Raw genomic sequence first — 13167 nt, forward strand, 5'->3', positions numbered from 1 at the left:
CCACGCTCTCCTGCCCCTGGGCAGGAGGAGAGCAGGGCCTGGGGCTATTTTTCACCAGGTAGGAGGCCACCATGTCCCTGGAATGAGGCCTCTCTGATTCTCACGGAGGCATTTCTGCAACTCCTCCTGCGGAGCATATAAAGGGTGGAGACCCTGCGGTCCCAGGACCAGGCCAGGCCTCCGGAAGCCCAGAGCTGCGCTGAGCTTCCCACCCTCCTTCACACCATCCAGACATTGGCAGATTCCTCTCAAAGGTAAAGGGTGTGCACTTGAGTGCGGGGATGGAACTCACATCCCACTTCTTGGAAGTGAAGTGCATCTAGTCTTTGCAAACCTGTCTTTGTCAGCCTCTAAAATTCATCTTCCCTTCTGAACCCTTACCTTGCATCTGGTTGGATATGACTTAGCCATCCCAATGGGGCTTTTCATATCTAATTATATATTTAGGTGATGCGTCTGAAACAAGCTAAACTCCGTGGGGAAGCCAGAAGTCAGTGCCAGTGTTTGCTTAGCACAGAGAAGAAAGGCAGGGAGTGCATTTTGAGAGAAAGGTGCTAACTCCCCCAAACCAATGGCCTCAGGGGCTTCAGAAAGGGAAGCTCACCCACAGTGGGCTTCACAGCAGACTGAGGCCTAAGAAGATGTACCAAGTGTGGGGCATGGTAAAGGCAGGCTTTGCGTGTGCTCAGGTCTGTGGATTTATCACACCTGCAGCTCCATGGAGCCACCACCACAAGCAGCGCACAGAGCAAGTCCACAGTCCCCTCGCCTGTGCCTTTGTGGTTCAACTCTCCCTCCTGCCCCCAGGCAGTGATTACAGTTGGTCTTTCCAAGGCTGTCATACAAATGGAGTCACAGATAATATATAATCTAATTTTAGTTCCCAATTGCTGCTTCCCCTCTGTATAACTTCTGGGTTCATCCAAGTTATTGACGGTGTCAGTAGTTTGTCTTCTTATTGCTGCACAGAATTCCATTGTCTGGACGCTTGACGGGTGTTTTTCACCCTTTCCCTCCTCAAGGACGATCAGCGTGTTTCTACTTATTGGCAATTACAAACAGAACTGTGTACAGGTGCCGAGGTTTTTGCATTTCTCCGGGCGACATACCTGAGTGGGATGGCTGGGTCGTAGGGTGGTTATACGTTGAACTTGTGAGGAGCTGCCCCCCGTTTTCTGGAATAAGACCTGTCCATGTCGCATTCCCAGGGTCAACCTGTGAGTTCCAGCTGCTCCCCATCCTACCACCTGACGTCCTCATTTTTTATCTGGGCCCTTCTCACAGGGCGAAGTGGTGTCTGTACATGGTTTTAACTTGTGTTTCCCTGGTGACTGAGATGCCCGTCTCTTCACGCTGTTTGACATCTGTGTGTCCTCTTGGACGAAGTGTCTGTTGAAGTGCTTTGCCCACCATTTAATCAGGTTTTGCTTTCATATTGTTGAGTTTTGAGAGTTCTTTACAGATGCTGGAGACAAGTCCTTTGTCATATGTTATTGGCAAATATTTTTTGTTTGCTTGTATCTTGTCTTTCATTCTCTTAACAGTGTCGTTTGCAGAGACTTCATTTTGATGAAGCCCAATTTATTAAATTGTTTTCGTGAATGTGCTTTTATGTCATTTCTAAGAACTCTAACCCCCAAGCCACAAAAAAATTTCTCCTATGTGTTCTCCTAAAAGTTTTACATTTTATATTAGATCCATTTTGAGTTAATTTTTGTGTAAGGTGAGGGTTTATTTTTATTTTTGGCATATTGGTATCCTGTTGTCACAACACCATTTGTTGAGACCATTTATTGAGAATCAGCTTGCCTCTCAATCCCCAGTTTTTAGGATATTTTATACATGTTTTGTTAGATTTATAGCTAAGTATTTCACTTGAGGAGTTATTGTAGATGGTAGTGGGTTTTATATGCATACGTATATATTTATTGATTTCAGAGAGGAAGGGAGCAGGAGAGCGAGATAGAAACCTCAATGACAAGAGAGAATCATTGATTAGCTGCCTCCTGCACGCCCCACACTGGGGATAGAGCCTGCAACACAGGCATGTGCCCTGCTGGGAACTGAACCGTGACTTCGTGATTTATAACTCCACGCTCAGCCACTGGGCCACACCGCCGGGTGATAGTGGTGTGTTTTCAATGTCAGTTTCCAGTTGCTCACTGGCATATATTAATTCTGTGTATTGATATCATATCCTGCATCTTTGCTAAACTCTCTTAGTTCGAGGAATTTCTTTGAGGTTTGCTTCACGTGCACTTGGAAGGGATCTGTATTCTGCCGTTGGGTGGAGAGATCCATGATTACCCTTCAGTCTACTGGGCTGAGGACGTTGTCAGGTTTCCTCCATCTGCTATGATTTTTCTCTCGACACTGTCACTGTTCCGGATCAGAACCAACCTGTGCAGCCCCCAGGCCAGCCAGCACTCAGCAGCAATTTTTAAGGAGTCACTCCTGAGGTCCACCCACCTCTGTGGTCTCCCCAGTGATTTCCAATTCCCTGGACTCCCCATTTTCATCCCTTTGGCCAGAAACCTGGGCTGTAGTTACCTGTTCTGCCGTGCACTTCCCGTGGCTGCCCTCATGTCTGGGGTCAAACGCCCAGAGGACTGGGAGGGGGGAGGCAGGAGGGTGGGACCACAGCTCCTCCTGCTGGGCAAGTTCTGCTGCCCCAGGATGCTGTCTGCAGGCCCTGCTGATCCGTCACTTCCATTGTTGCTGCCAAGCCTTCCTCACCTTGGAATTTCCTGGACCTGAGAGACTGGAGAAAAGAAAAACAAGTGATTTCCCTCATCTCTGAGCACTGGAGCCTCCTCTCTAGACTCAGAGGACTTCTTGGCGCTCTCTTCAGCCACGTTCCCGCTGGTGGGTTGCCTGGAGTCTGAACTGGAGAGACCAGAGTAAAGCCAGAAAATGTGGCTCCGGCGGGTGGTTCAGTTGGTTGGAACATCGCCCTGCACATCTAAAGGTAGTGGGTTCGATTCCCGGTCAGGGCACAGATGGGAGGCAACCGATCGAAATTTCTCGTTCACATCGATGTTTCTCTCAAAAAAAAAAAAAAAATTAGCTCCATTCACAGTCATTGGAATTCTGACCTTCAGTGACCTGCTTTCCGGCTCCTCAGTGCACTACACCCTGGGCTGAGACAGGGTGGCCCGTCCTCCCTCTGTTTATCTGGAGCTGGAACCCTCTGTCCTACTTCGAGCTGTAATCATTATGAAGCCCTTAAAAATGTTGTGAAAAATACAAAATAGATGCTCTTAAAAGGTGTCGGGTATACAAGACATATGGCGGCGTGCACGGCCAGCTGGCAGACGAACAGCTCTGGCCAAGAGTCTCAAGAGTGAGCTGTATAAACCAAAATTCTTTAAAAACAAACACCTTTTGCCCTGGCCGGTTGCCCCGTGGTTAGTGTTGACCCTCAGACTGAAGGGTCACAGGCTCTATTCCCAGTCAAGAGCATATACCTCAGTTGCAGGTTCAATTCCCAGACCCGGTGGGCACAAGCAAGAGGCAGCCAATGCAGATGCCTGGCTCACATCGAGATTTCTCTCTCCCCTCCTCCTCCTCCCTCCACTCTCTAAAAAAAAAAAAGTTCAATGGGGAAAATATCCTCGGGTACAGATTGAAAAACACCACCTTTCTCATTCCTCATTTGGGTTTCATGCTCGAAGTAACCCGAGACTTGGAAACTAAACGGCTGGCACAGCGAGCGTGAGGACTCACAGCGGACCATGGGCCTCTGGAGCAGCGGGTTCACTGGACGCTGGGGGCCCTCGTGCTGCCCGATGCCTCCGAGATGGCACCAGCTCAACACCGTGTTCAGCTGGACCGATGGGCAGGCGTCGCGTGCTGCTGGTCTCTGTAAGCAAAGCTCAGTTTTGTGCAGTTCACGATGGTCCTGGTCGCCATGGCCTCCCGAGCGGGTGCTGGCGGGCGGGAAGCAGCGCCAGTTCTCTCGTGGACATGGATCTGGGGGCGGGTTCCTGGCCGAGAAGACAGAGGAGCAGAGCCATGTGTTTCTCAAGGACAGCCCCCTGCGCTTCCAGAGGGCTCGCCAACTATTGCTGTTGTTTCTGCAAGGTAGAGCCGTGCCCTCGTTTCAGAAGCCAGGAAACCAAAACTCGTGCTCACAGAACACGTGAAGGACGGGCTGAGGGACCCCTCACCGCGAGGTCCCGACAGGGTCTCCCAGGAGCTTAGAGCCCGGAGCTTCAATGACTCTCTGGTCCAAACACAGAAGCATTTCTCCTGTTCCTGAGGCGTAGCTCATGTGTCATAAAGTCTGCCCGTGGATAAGTTTTGGCAATTGCTGCAGCCGTGTAACCATCCCCAGAAACAAGTCATAACCTGGAGTCCCCTCCCCCACCCCAGGGCGCCCCCATCTGCTTCAGGGTCTCTGCTTCCATAGACCATCCCGCAGGCCTTGGCACAGTCTGCTCCCGCACCCGGTGCTCCCACCCACTCATCCGCATGTCCCTTCCCCTCAGACCATGTCAGGTGACTCTCCTTGTGCCCCCACCCCCACCCCAGCTCCTGTCACAGGAAATCCCGGTGCCTGTGACGAGCGTGTGTCCAGCTCACTCCCTGTTAAACCTGAAGTCACCTTCGTGGTCAAATCTGATCTTCAAAGACATTTTTTCAGTTCGGAGGCCTGGAGAATTGATTGACCAGCAGAAGGCACGTCAGATCAACGTCAGATCAACGCACAAGCGGGTCTGGAGTAAACATCTGGCTTCAAGCACCTCCCCTTCTACCCGCCCCACAGCCCAGTGTCTGAGCGAGAGCTGTGTCCAGACCTTCATGCTGAGCTCCGCCTCAGTGCCTAGGTGCCCTTTCCAAAGCCTTGCCCTGGGATCAGCACCAGGCACCTCAACCTGTCCGGTCCTGCTCGAGCCACTCACTCCCCACAGGCCAGCTCCCCACGGGCCTGCTCCCCATGGGCCTGCTCCCCATGGACCTGCTCCCCACGGGCCTGCTCCCCATAGGCCTGCTCCCCACGGGCCTGCTCCCCACGGGCCTGCTCCCCATAGGCCTGCTCCCCACGGACCTGCTCCCCACGGGCCTGCTCCCCACGGGCCTGCTCCCCACGGACCTGCTCCCCACAGGCCTGCTCCCCACGGGCCTGCTCCCCATGGACCTGCTCCCCACGGACCTGCTCCCCACGGACCTGCTCCCCACGGGCCTGCTCCCCATAGGCCTGCTCCCCACGGACCAGCTCCCCACGGGCCTGCTCCCCATGGGCCTGCTCCCCATGGACCTGCTCCCCACGGGCCTGCTCCCCATAGGCCTGCTCCCCACGGGCCTGCTCCCCACGGGCCTGCTCCCCATAGGCCTGCTCCCCACGGACCTGCTCCCCATGGGCCTACTCCCTACGGGCCTGCTCCCCATGGACCTGCTCCCCACAGGCCTGCTCCCCACGGGCCTGCTCCCCATGGACCTGCTCCCCACGGACCTGCTCCCCACGGACCTGCTCCCCACGGGCCTGCTCCCCATAGGCCTGCTCCCCACGGCCTGCTCCCCACGGACCTGCTCCCCATAGGCCTGCTCCCCACGGGCCTGCTCTGCTGTTTCCCTTCTGTGCACAGGCACAGCCGCTGGAGGCTCCCCTGATGCCGTCACCTTTACTCACCACCTGAGTTGACTCCCCCAGAATATTGTGAACCCGTCCCCTGTGCCTTATCCTCGCCGCTCCCAGCTGGGCACTGCCTCTCCCTGGACAGTAGCCTCTAACCCTTTCCCTCACCCCCCAGGTCTGGGCGTTGGGCAGTTTCTTCATGGAGAACTGAGCACTCTGAGTGTCTGACATGAGCCATTCCACACACGCACATGCACGCACACACCCCAAAGTGCTTGCTCTGCTGCGTCAGGCACTGGGACTGTTTTCTGGGCAAACCCTGAGTAAAGGGCTAGAACTCATTCCCAAGTCTGCAGTCTGCCTCCTGCTGGCGATGGCTGCGGGACCCACACAAGCGCTGTGACCTTCAGACGCCCCTAGAAATGGGACGGTGTGTCCACACAGGGGTGTTGTGAGGAGTAAATGCACACACGCCTGCGCACTGCTGTCCATGAAGAGCTGAGAAGCCACGCTTCTGTGAGGAGGAGGAGGAGGAAGGGCAGAGGTATGAGCCAGGTGCCTGGACCTGCCAGGCCCGCAGGGAGCTTCTGCTTTCACACCTGTGACTGCTGTTATTCCTGATGCTGAGGGTCTGTACAGGCCAGGGTCTCCCTCAGGTAAATGATGTCAGCACCTCAGGAGGCCCAGGGCGCGTGTTCTACGAGGGTCCGGCTGATCTTTCCTCTTTCAGGGGATGAACAATCAGTACGTCCGCCGGGAGGTCTTCTGCCGGAACACCTGTCACGAGCTCAAACACTTCTGGGAAAGGGAGATCGGCAAACAGACCTTCTACCGAGAATCGGAGGAGCGGCGCCTGGGGAGAAGTGCACTGAGAAAGTATGTATTTTTTAAAAATAGACTATTTTTTAGAGCAAATTCACAGCAAAATGAGCAGGAAGTAGAGTTCCCACGTACCCCTCCCCCCCCCAGGCACAACCTCCCCACTGTCAGAAGCCTACATCAACAACATTGACACAGCATTAGCATCCTTGTGTGTCTATTTCTTTATGCAAAATTGACTTTCCCAGAAGAATTCAAGATGGGCATCTCAGAGGATGAAATATTTTAATTTTCCATGCATACGTTGCTGCCACCACCTATAGCTTTACAATTCTTATACATTAACAAATGTAGCCCTAACTGGTTTGGCTCAGTGAACAGAGCGTCGACCTGCGGACTGAAGGGTCCCAGGTTCGATTCCGGTCAGGGGCATGTACCTTGGCTGTGGGCACATCCCCAGTAGGGGGTGTGCAGGAGGCAGCTGATCGATGTTTCTCTCTCATCGATGTTTCTAATTCTCTATCCCTCTCCCTTCCTCTCTGTAAAAAATCAATAAAAATATATTTAAAAAACAAACAAACAAACAAAAAACAAATGTATACTCTGTTTTATCTCTCCTTCTGTCACTGGTTCTAGTGCATGAGGGTTACACTAAATTTGGGGAGCATGTATTTGGATACTGCTTTTTTATCCCAGGTGACAATATCTGCACCGTAATTGGATTGTAATTGTGTTATTTTGGTAGTTGCTTTAGGATTTACATATCCACCCTGAACTTATCACACACCTTCAAGGGTGCATCATCTCCTTTAGCGTGTAAAAGCCTTACAGCGAGATGGTGCCATTTCCCCTTCCTGGCTATCGCGCTATTGTACAAAAGTACATTTTTACTTCCATGTGTTATAAACCCCATGTCACATAATGAACAGCGTTGCTTTCAACCACTGATTATCTTTTAAAGAGGTTCAAATAGCAAGAAAAAGTTATGAATGTGCATCCACACAGCTGCCTTTCCAGGTGCTTATTCCATCGTGACCCCGACTTCCTTCTGCTTGAAGGAATGGCCATTAGCATGTGCCGTGGCCGTCCGCCAGGAAGGACCCTCTCCGTTTCTGCACATCTTAAAGCCTCTGTATGTGAATGCCAGCCTTGCTGGGTAAACAATTCTAGATTGACAGGGTCCCCACTCCCCCTCCCCCAACACTTTAAAGATATTGCACTTTCAAAGGAAAGTTCAGAGGATTGAGATTAGGGTACATTGAACAGAAGTGAGAGTTAAAACATGTACATATTTAAATTTGCAAGTCCTCTGCACACCTTTTACAACCTGACACACACACACACACACACACACGCACGGTCAGGGAGGAAAAGGAAGAAAGCTTTACCTGAACCAACAGCCCAGGAGATGAGTGTCCCTCTGTGTATTCTGTTTCTATGTTCAGGCTCAGAGAAGAATGGAAGCAGAGACTGGAAACCAAGCTGAGGCTGAGGAACAATCCAGATGAGACTGAAAAGCAGGCAAATGTTGGCCAAGAGCTTCTGGCTTCCTTGACGCAAGAGGACACGGAGCACTGAGGCCGCTCTGCTGGGAGAGTCGTGACCGTGGCTGAGACCCTTTGCTATGCCCACCAGATCTCACCCCACTGTCACCCCGAACCTGTGAGGGTTTACTGCAGACCCTTCCCAGCGCTCAATGGAGTCATCAGCCATGTCAGGCCTCTCTGCAGGTCTCTACAGATGAGATTATTAGATACCAAAGCTCATGTGGCATCTTCATTGCCATGTAATTATCATCTAGTTTTGAAATCCAAATATTTTCAGTTCTAAGCACGCTAGAGTGGTAATCTTCACGGCCAAACCTGAAACATTGCGCAGTAGTTCTGCTTCCCATTGTCCTCTTAGGACGCAGTTTCATGTAATCCTTTCTCTTGTCTTCTGAGAAGAAACGCATCTGCAGGAATTAAAATATTGTAAATAGTCGTGAAAATAAGGTTCGCAAATAAAATTATCTAATGCTATTTTTTCTTCATATGAAATTAATTTTGGTTTATTCAAAAACATGATTATCGATTACCTAGACCCAGTCAATAAGATTGGAGCAATTTTATTTTTATTTTTAACATATTTTATTGATTTTTTTTTACAGACAGGAAGGGAGAGGGATAGAGAGTCAGAAGCATCGATGGGAGAGAAATATCAATCAGCTGCCTCCTGCACACCTACTGGGGATGTGCCCGCAACCAAGGTACATGCCCTTGACCGGAATCGAACCCGGGACCCCTCAGTCCGCAGGCTGACGCTCTATCCACTGAGCCAAACCAGTCAGGGAGGATCAGAGCAATTTTAATAAAACCCGGCTACCTGGCCATCACCAGTGTGGGTGCTCTTCGTCTTGTCGCTTCTTTAAGAGCTCCACATGCTTGCACTGGTTGGCTCCCTGTCAGCTCCACTGAAGTGTATCTGGCCGCTCCAACCAAGTGTTTGCCACACAGATTCTGAACTTTGAAATGTCACCACCTCTCCCCAGACGTCCCTCAGGCCCCCATTACAGGGTTGCTGATTCTTTTTTAAAATATATTTTTATTGAATTCAGAGAGGCAGGGAGAGGCAGAGGGAGAGATAAGAACATCAATGATGAGAGAGAGTCATTGATAGGCTGCCTCCTGCACCCTCTACACTGGGGATTGAGCCCACAACCCTGGCATGTGCTCTGACTGGGAATCCAACTGTGACCTCCTGGTTCATATAGGTTGATGCTCAACCCCTGAGCCACGCCAGCCGGGCAGGGTTACGGATCCTTAAAGTACAAACGGGCACTGGGCCCGGGCAACAGTTTCCAACCGAAGCGGAGAGACGCATGTGGGGACGCACAGGACAGAGTAGGCCACACCTCCCATCCACAGTGCTGCGAGCCCGGAGACACAGGGCGGGCGATTCTGGCAGCAGCAAGTGTGGCGTTCCAGCCCTCAAACGCCCCCACGTGCCATGAAGCGCTTCCATTCACATCCCCAGGGAGTCAGGGAGTCTTTATGGGGCCCTGGCACCACCCAGAGGCCAGAAGCCTTGGGGGAGCATTTGCCCAGGTCCCACACGTCTCAGAACAGGGCCCAGGGCCCAGAGCTCTCCCACCTGCTATGCTCTCTCACATCTGGGATTCAATTTAACTAATGAATTCCAGCTGGGTTCATGGGAGGCCGTTCTGATGGAAGAGGAATTTTTGTTGCTGGAGGAGGCCGAGAGGACTTAACGGAGGGAGAAGAGGGAAGGGCTCGCAGGGAAGATTCATTCCTGTTGCGTTTGCTGGTTCCTGGAAGCCAGGCCCTGGGTCATGTAACCAGAACACAGAAGCGCGGGCAGAAAAGTCGAAGCCATTGTGAGGGGCTGGAGCTAGCAGGTATGGGTGCCCTGGCCTGGCCGGGGGAGGGGGGTGTCTTAGGAACAGGCTAGTTAAGCCCAGATAATCATGGTCCAGGGGAGGTGACAGTCAGGCCCCTGGGGCCTGGGGGCTTGGAGGGAAGACATTGGGCAAAGCTGCAATGAGAAGGGGCAGCAGGAGCTGAATCTGCAGAAATCAGCATTCACAGCTCTCAAGGTCACAGGGGCACAGGCTGTGGGCCAGGGGCCACAATGGCCGTGGTTCTGGCGAGTTGTCCCACCCAAACGGGGGGGGGGGGGGGGGGGGGGAGACACAGGTGGGAAGGCCAGCGGGACTCCCAGAGGCCTCCTGAGAGCAAGAGGCTTCACTTGGGCACCGGGGTCCGGAGGGGAGGAAGGGGAGAGGAGTGTGAGTGCAGCTCTCAGTCCTGGAGGCTAGGAGTCCAGGGTCACATGCCAGGTGCTCAGTTTCTTGTCTTGTAGACGGACGGGCTGCTCAGGGGTCCTCACAGGGCAGGGGCGGGGGTGGGGGTGCTGTGTGACTCTTCTTACAAAGGCCTGAATCCCAGCACGAGGGCCCCCCCATGACCTCAGCTAAACCCAACCCCCTCCCAAAGGCTGCAGCTCCAAGGACCATCACATGAGGGTTAGGGCTTCATCACGTGGATTTGGGTGGGAGGAGGGGAGCACACACTTTGGTCCGTAGCAGAATGGGGATACTTTAATCTGTCCCAAGTTCCCAACACATCCATTTATAAAACTGACCAGGATCAGCACAGCAAACACTGTGATGGGTGGACTAGGCCCAGGGGTGACCTTGGCCTCCAGGGAGCCCCCAGAGCAGGCCACGCAGCACGCAGGGGCTGTGCAAAGGAACTGACACTTAGAACACGGCCCACACACACGGGCCAGGCCATGCGTTCATAACGTGAGTGGATGGTCCGCCGGCTAAAACAGGAATGTGAAGAGAGCGTCTCCTCACCTTGTACTCAAAATGCCCGGGTACCGTCCAGAACCACTCGGCCGAGCGCCAAGAGCACCTCAGCACAAGTAAGGAAGGATGACAGCAGACACAGGCGTGAATGATCTGACAAGGTTGTCAAGCAGTTGCACAGTCTCCTTAAGCAAACTTGAAAAATAAAGAACAATCTCTGTGCCGCGCTCTGCAGCCCACCTCACTCAGCCACGGACCACCGGTTTGGACCATAAGGTCAAGCTTACAACCATCGCCTTTGGCTATAACCGTGCTGGGAAGGCTTTGCCCTCCAAGCTGGGACTTGCACGCGGCTTTGCCACCAGAGGACCGAGCCCTCTCAATAGTCCGAGGCTTGAACCTGTCCAAACACTGTAGCCGCTCTCCACAAATCTCAGCAAAGAAATGGAAGTTGTTATAAAGGAAAACCCAATGGAGATTTTAGAAAGGAAAGATACGCTAGCCCAAGTAAACCCACCACCACAAGCTGGTGAGCTCAGCTGCACGGTGGGGCCTGCAGAGAGCAGCACCAGTAAGCTGCACGGTTAATAAGTTACTCAATTTGAACAAAGAGAAAACAGCTTTCTTTTCATTTGTTGATTGATTTGAGAGAGGGAGGGAGAGACTTATTTGTTGTTCCTCTTATTTATGCAATAATTCGTTGATTTTTGTATGTGTCCTGACCAGGTTCAAACCCAACTACCTTGGCATATCAGGACGATGCTCTCATCAACAGAGCTACCCGGCCAGGTGCCCCGGGAGCCGGCCCACGGCTGCACCATGGACATGGGGTGTCAGTAGAGGTCACGCTTCTCCTGACGCGAGGGAGGCTCCCACGGGGGAGTCCCGGTAGGACAGTGGAGGTGGGACCCTGTGCCCTGGGAGCCCAGCCCGTGGTGGCTGTAAGCAGCACAGAAGGCTGGGTGGGGGGGGACCACCGCGCACCCCAGGGCACAGGCGTGGGGAGGCCGCCCGCGTGGGGACGGGCACACACAGACCAGGGTTGCAGGACTCGGACCCGCTGCAAGGGCGACCCCTGGCGGTTAAGCACGCTCGGCGCCTCTTACTGGTCTGTAACCTGGCGCTGGTGGCAATGGGAGGCGGCGACCCTCATCCCTCCCGGCTCCGTGTCTCTTCTCAGCCCAAATCCAGGCCCTCGTGGGGCGGGCAGGCCCCTGCGGTGCCCAGAAAGCGGCCCGTGGGCGCCCCTCCCCTCCCGGGCCCAGCAGTCCGTTTGGGATCCATCCTGAACTTTACCTCCTCATGATCCCTGCTCACAGGAGAGGCCTCAGCCTGGAGGGGAGGCAGGTGGGACCAGAAAGATGGAGGGCGCGGTGGGCGACCCTGAGACTCCGGGGTCCCTGGGAGCCAACTCCGGAGCGGACACCTGTGCTGTCCCTGCAGCGGCCACGCGGTCACCACCGGCTCCCTGCAGGCCACCATCTCACCGGCTCCCTGCAGGCCACCATCTCACCGGCTCCCTGCAGGCCACCATCTCACCGGCTCCCTGCCGGCCACCATCTCACCGGCTCCCTGCAGGCCACCATCTCACCAGCCTCCCCGAGGCACCCATGCGGCAGCCAGCACCTGGCTCTGGGCGTCTCTTCAGTGAACGGGCGCTGACCTCCGTGGTCAGTTTCCATCTCAGGCAAAGGCCCGCCCGCCTCACGTTCTGTTGAAGGTCTGATGCTGCCCTGGCTGCCCCAACTCTCCTGAGGCCGAGAGGTCAGTTCAGCGCGTACTGGGCAAGGCCCGAGAGGCGGGTGGGAGGTCCTGGGGAATCTGAGCTGGGACAGGGTCCTGTCTTGGAGGTGGCGGGAGGCGGCGGGGCTGGGAGGTGCAGGGCTCGCCCTGGTCCAGGCGGAGAACTAGCTGGGAGAGGGTGCGCATACTGGTCAGCGCCCTAGTCCTGGGAACGCGTGAATGCCCACAGCACTCTGGGCAGCCTCACTCTTCATCAGTTCGGCCCCCTTCCCGGGACCTCCGTGGGGACCCACTGGGGCTTCTGGAGAGAGCAGAGCCCAAGACCCTTTGTTGGGTGACACCAGTTAGACGGCCGCCCTCCCTTCCTCTGTAGGCGGCAGCACAGGGGGGCCCTGGGTCTCTCGCCAGCTGCCCCGCATCATCTGAGTGTCTGTGGGTGCCCCCAGCCACCTCCCCCCCAGCCACCTCCCCAGCCTGAGGCTCCCGGTGGGGATTCAGCCTTGGGCTCAGGAGGACTGGGCTTCCTCAGAGCCGTCACTTGCTTCCGACCAGGGTAGGGCGCAGGGTAGGCCCGGCAGCTGACAAACCTACCCTCTCCCCAGGCTTCACCTGGAGCAGTCGGGAAGGAGACAGGTCCCAGGGGACCATTCGTGGGAACAAGGCTGGTAGACAGAGGGGTCACCAGAGGGGTCACCAGGAGCCTCTGCCCAGGAGT

The 13167-nt window shown here is 54.4% G+C and overlaps 1 protein-coding gene across 1 annotated transcript; it reads left to right on the forward strand.

Moving 5' to 3' along the window:
- The first annotated feature begins 173 nt into the window (after positions 1–173).
- On the forward strand, positions 174–8375 carry FAM240A (family with sequence similarity 240 member A). Its single transcript, XM_070391063.1, has 3 exons — positions 174–254; positions 6309–6454; positions 7843–8375. The coding sequence occupies exons 2-3, from the start codon at positions 6312–6314 to the stop codon at positions 7973–7975; spliced, it is 276 nt and encodes a 91-aa protein (XP_070247164.1). The 5' UTR covers positions 174–254; positions 6309–6311; the 3' UTR covers positions 7976–8375.
- The last annotated feature ends 4792 nt before the right edge of the window (positions 8376–13167 follow it).

This window comes from Myotis yumanensis, unplaced genomic scaffold (assembly GCF_028538775.1).
Source record: "Myotis yumanensis isolate MYYU_CA2020_CCGP unplaced genomic scaffold, mMyoYum1.0.hap1 SCAF_14, whole genome shotgun sequence".
Taxonomy (NCBI): Eukaryota; Metazoa; Chordata; class Mammalia; order Chiroptera; family Vespertilionidae; genus Myotis; species Myotis yumanensis.

Bases quoted from the DNA above. Each gene is read 5' to 3' on its own strand.
- FAM240A (XM_070391063.1), top strand. From the start codon at position 6,312: ATGAACAATCAGTACGTCCGCCGGGAGGTCTTCTGCCGGAACACCTGT. The intron at 6,455-7,842 runs GTATGTATTTTT...TTCTATGTTCAG, and splicing joins GGGAGAAGTGCACTGAGAAA to GCTCAGAGAAGAATGGAAGC.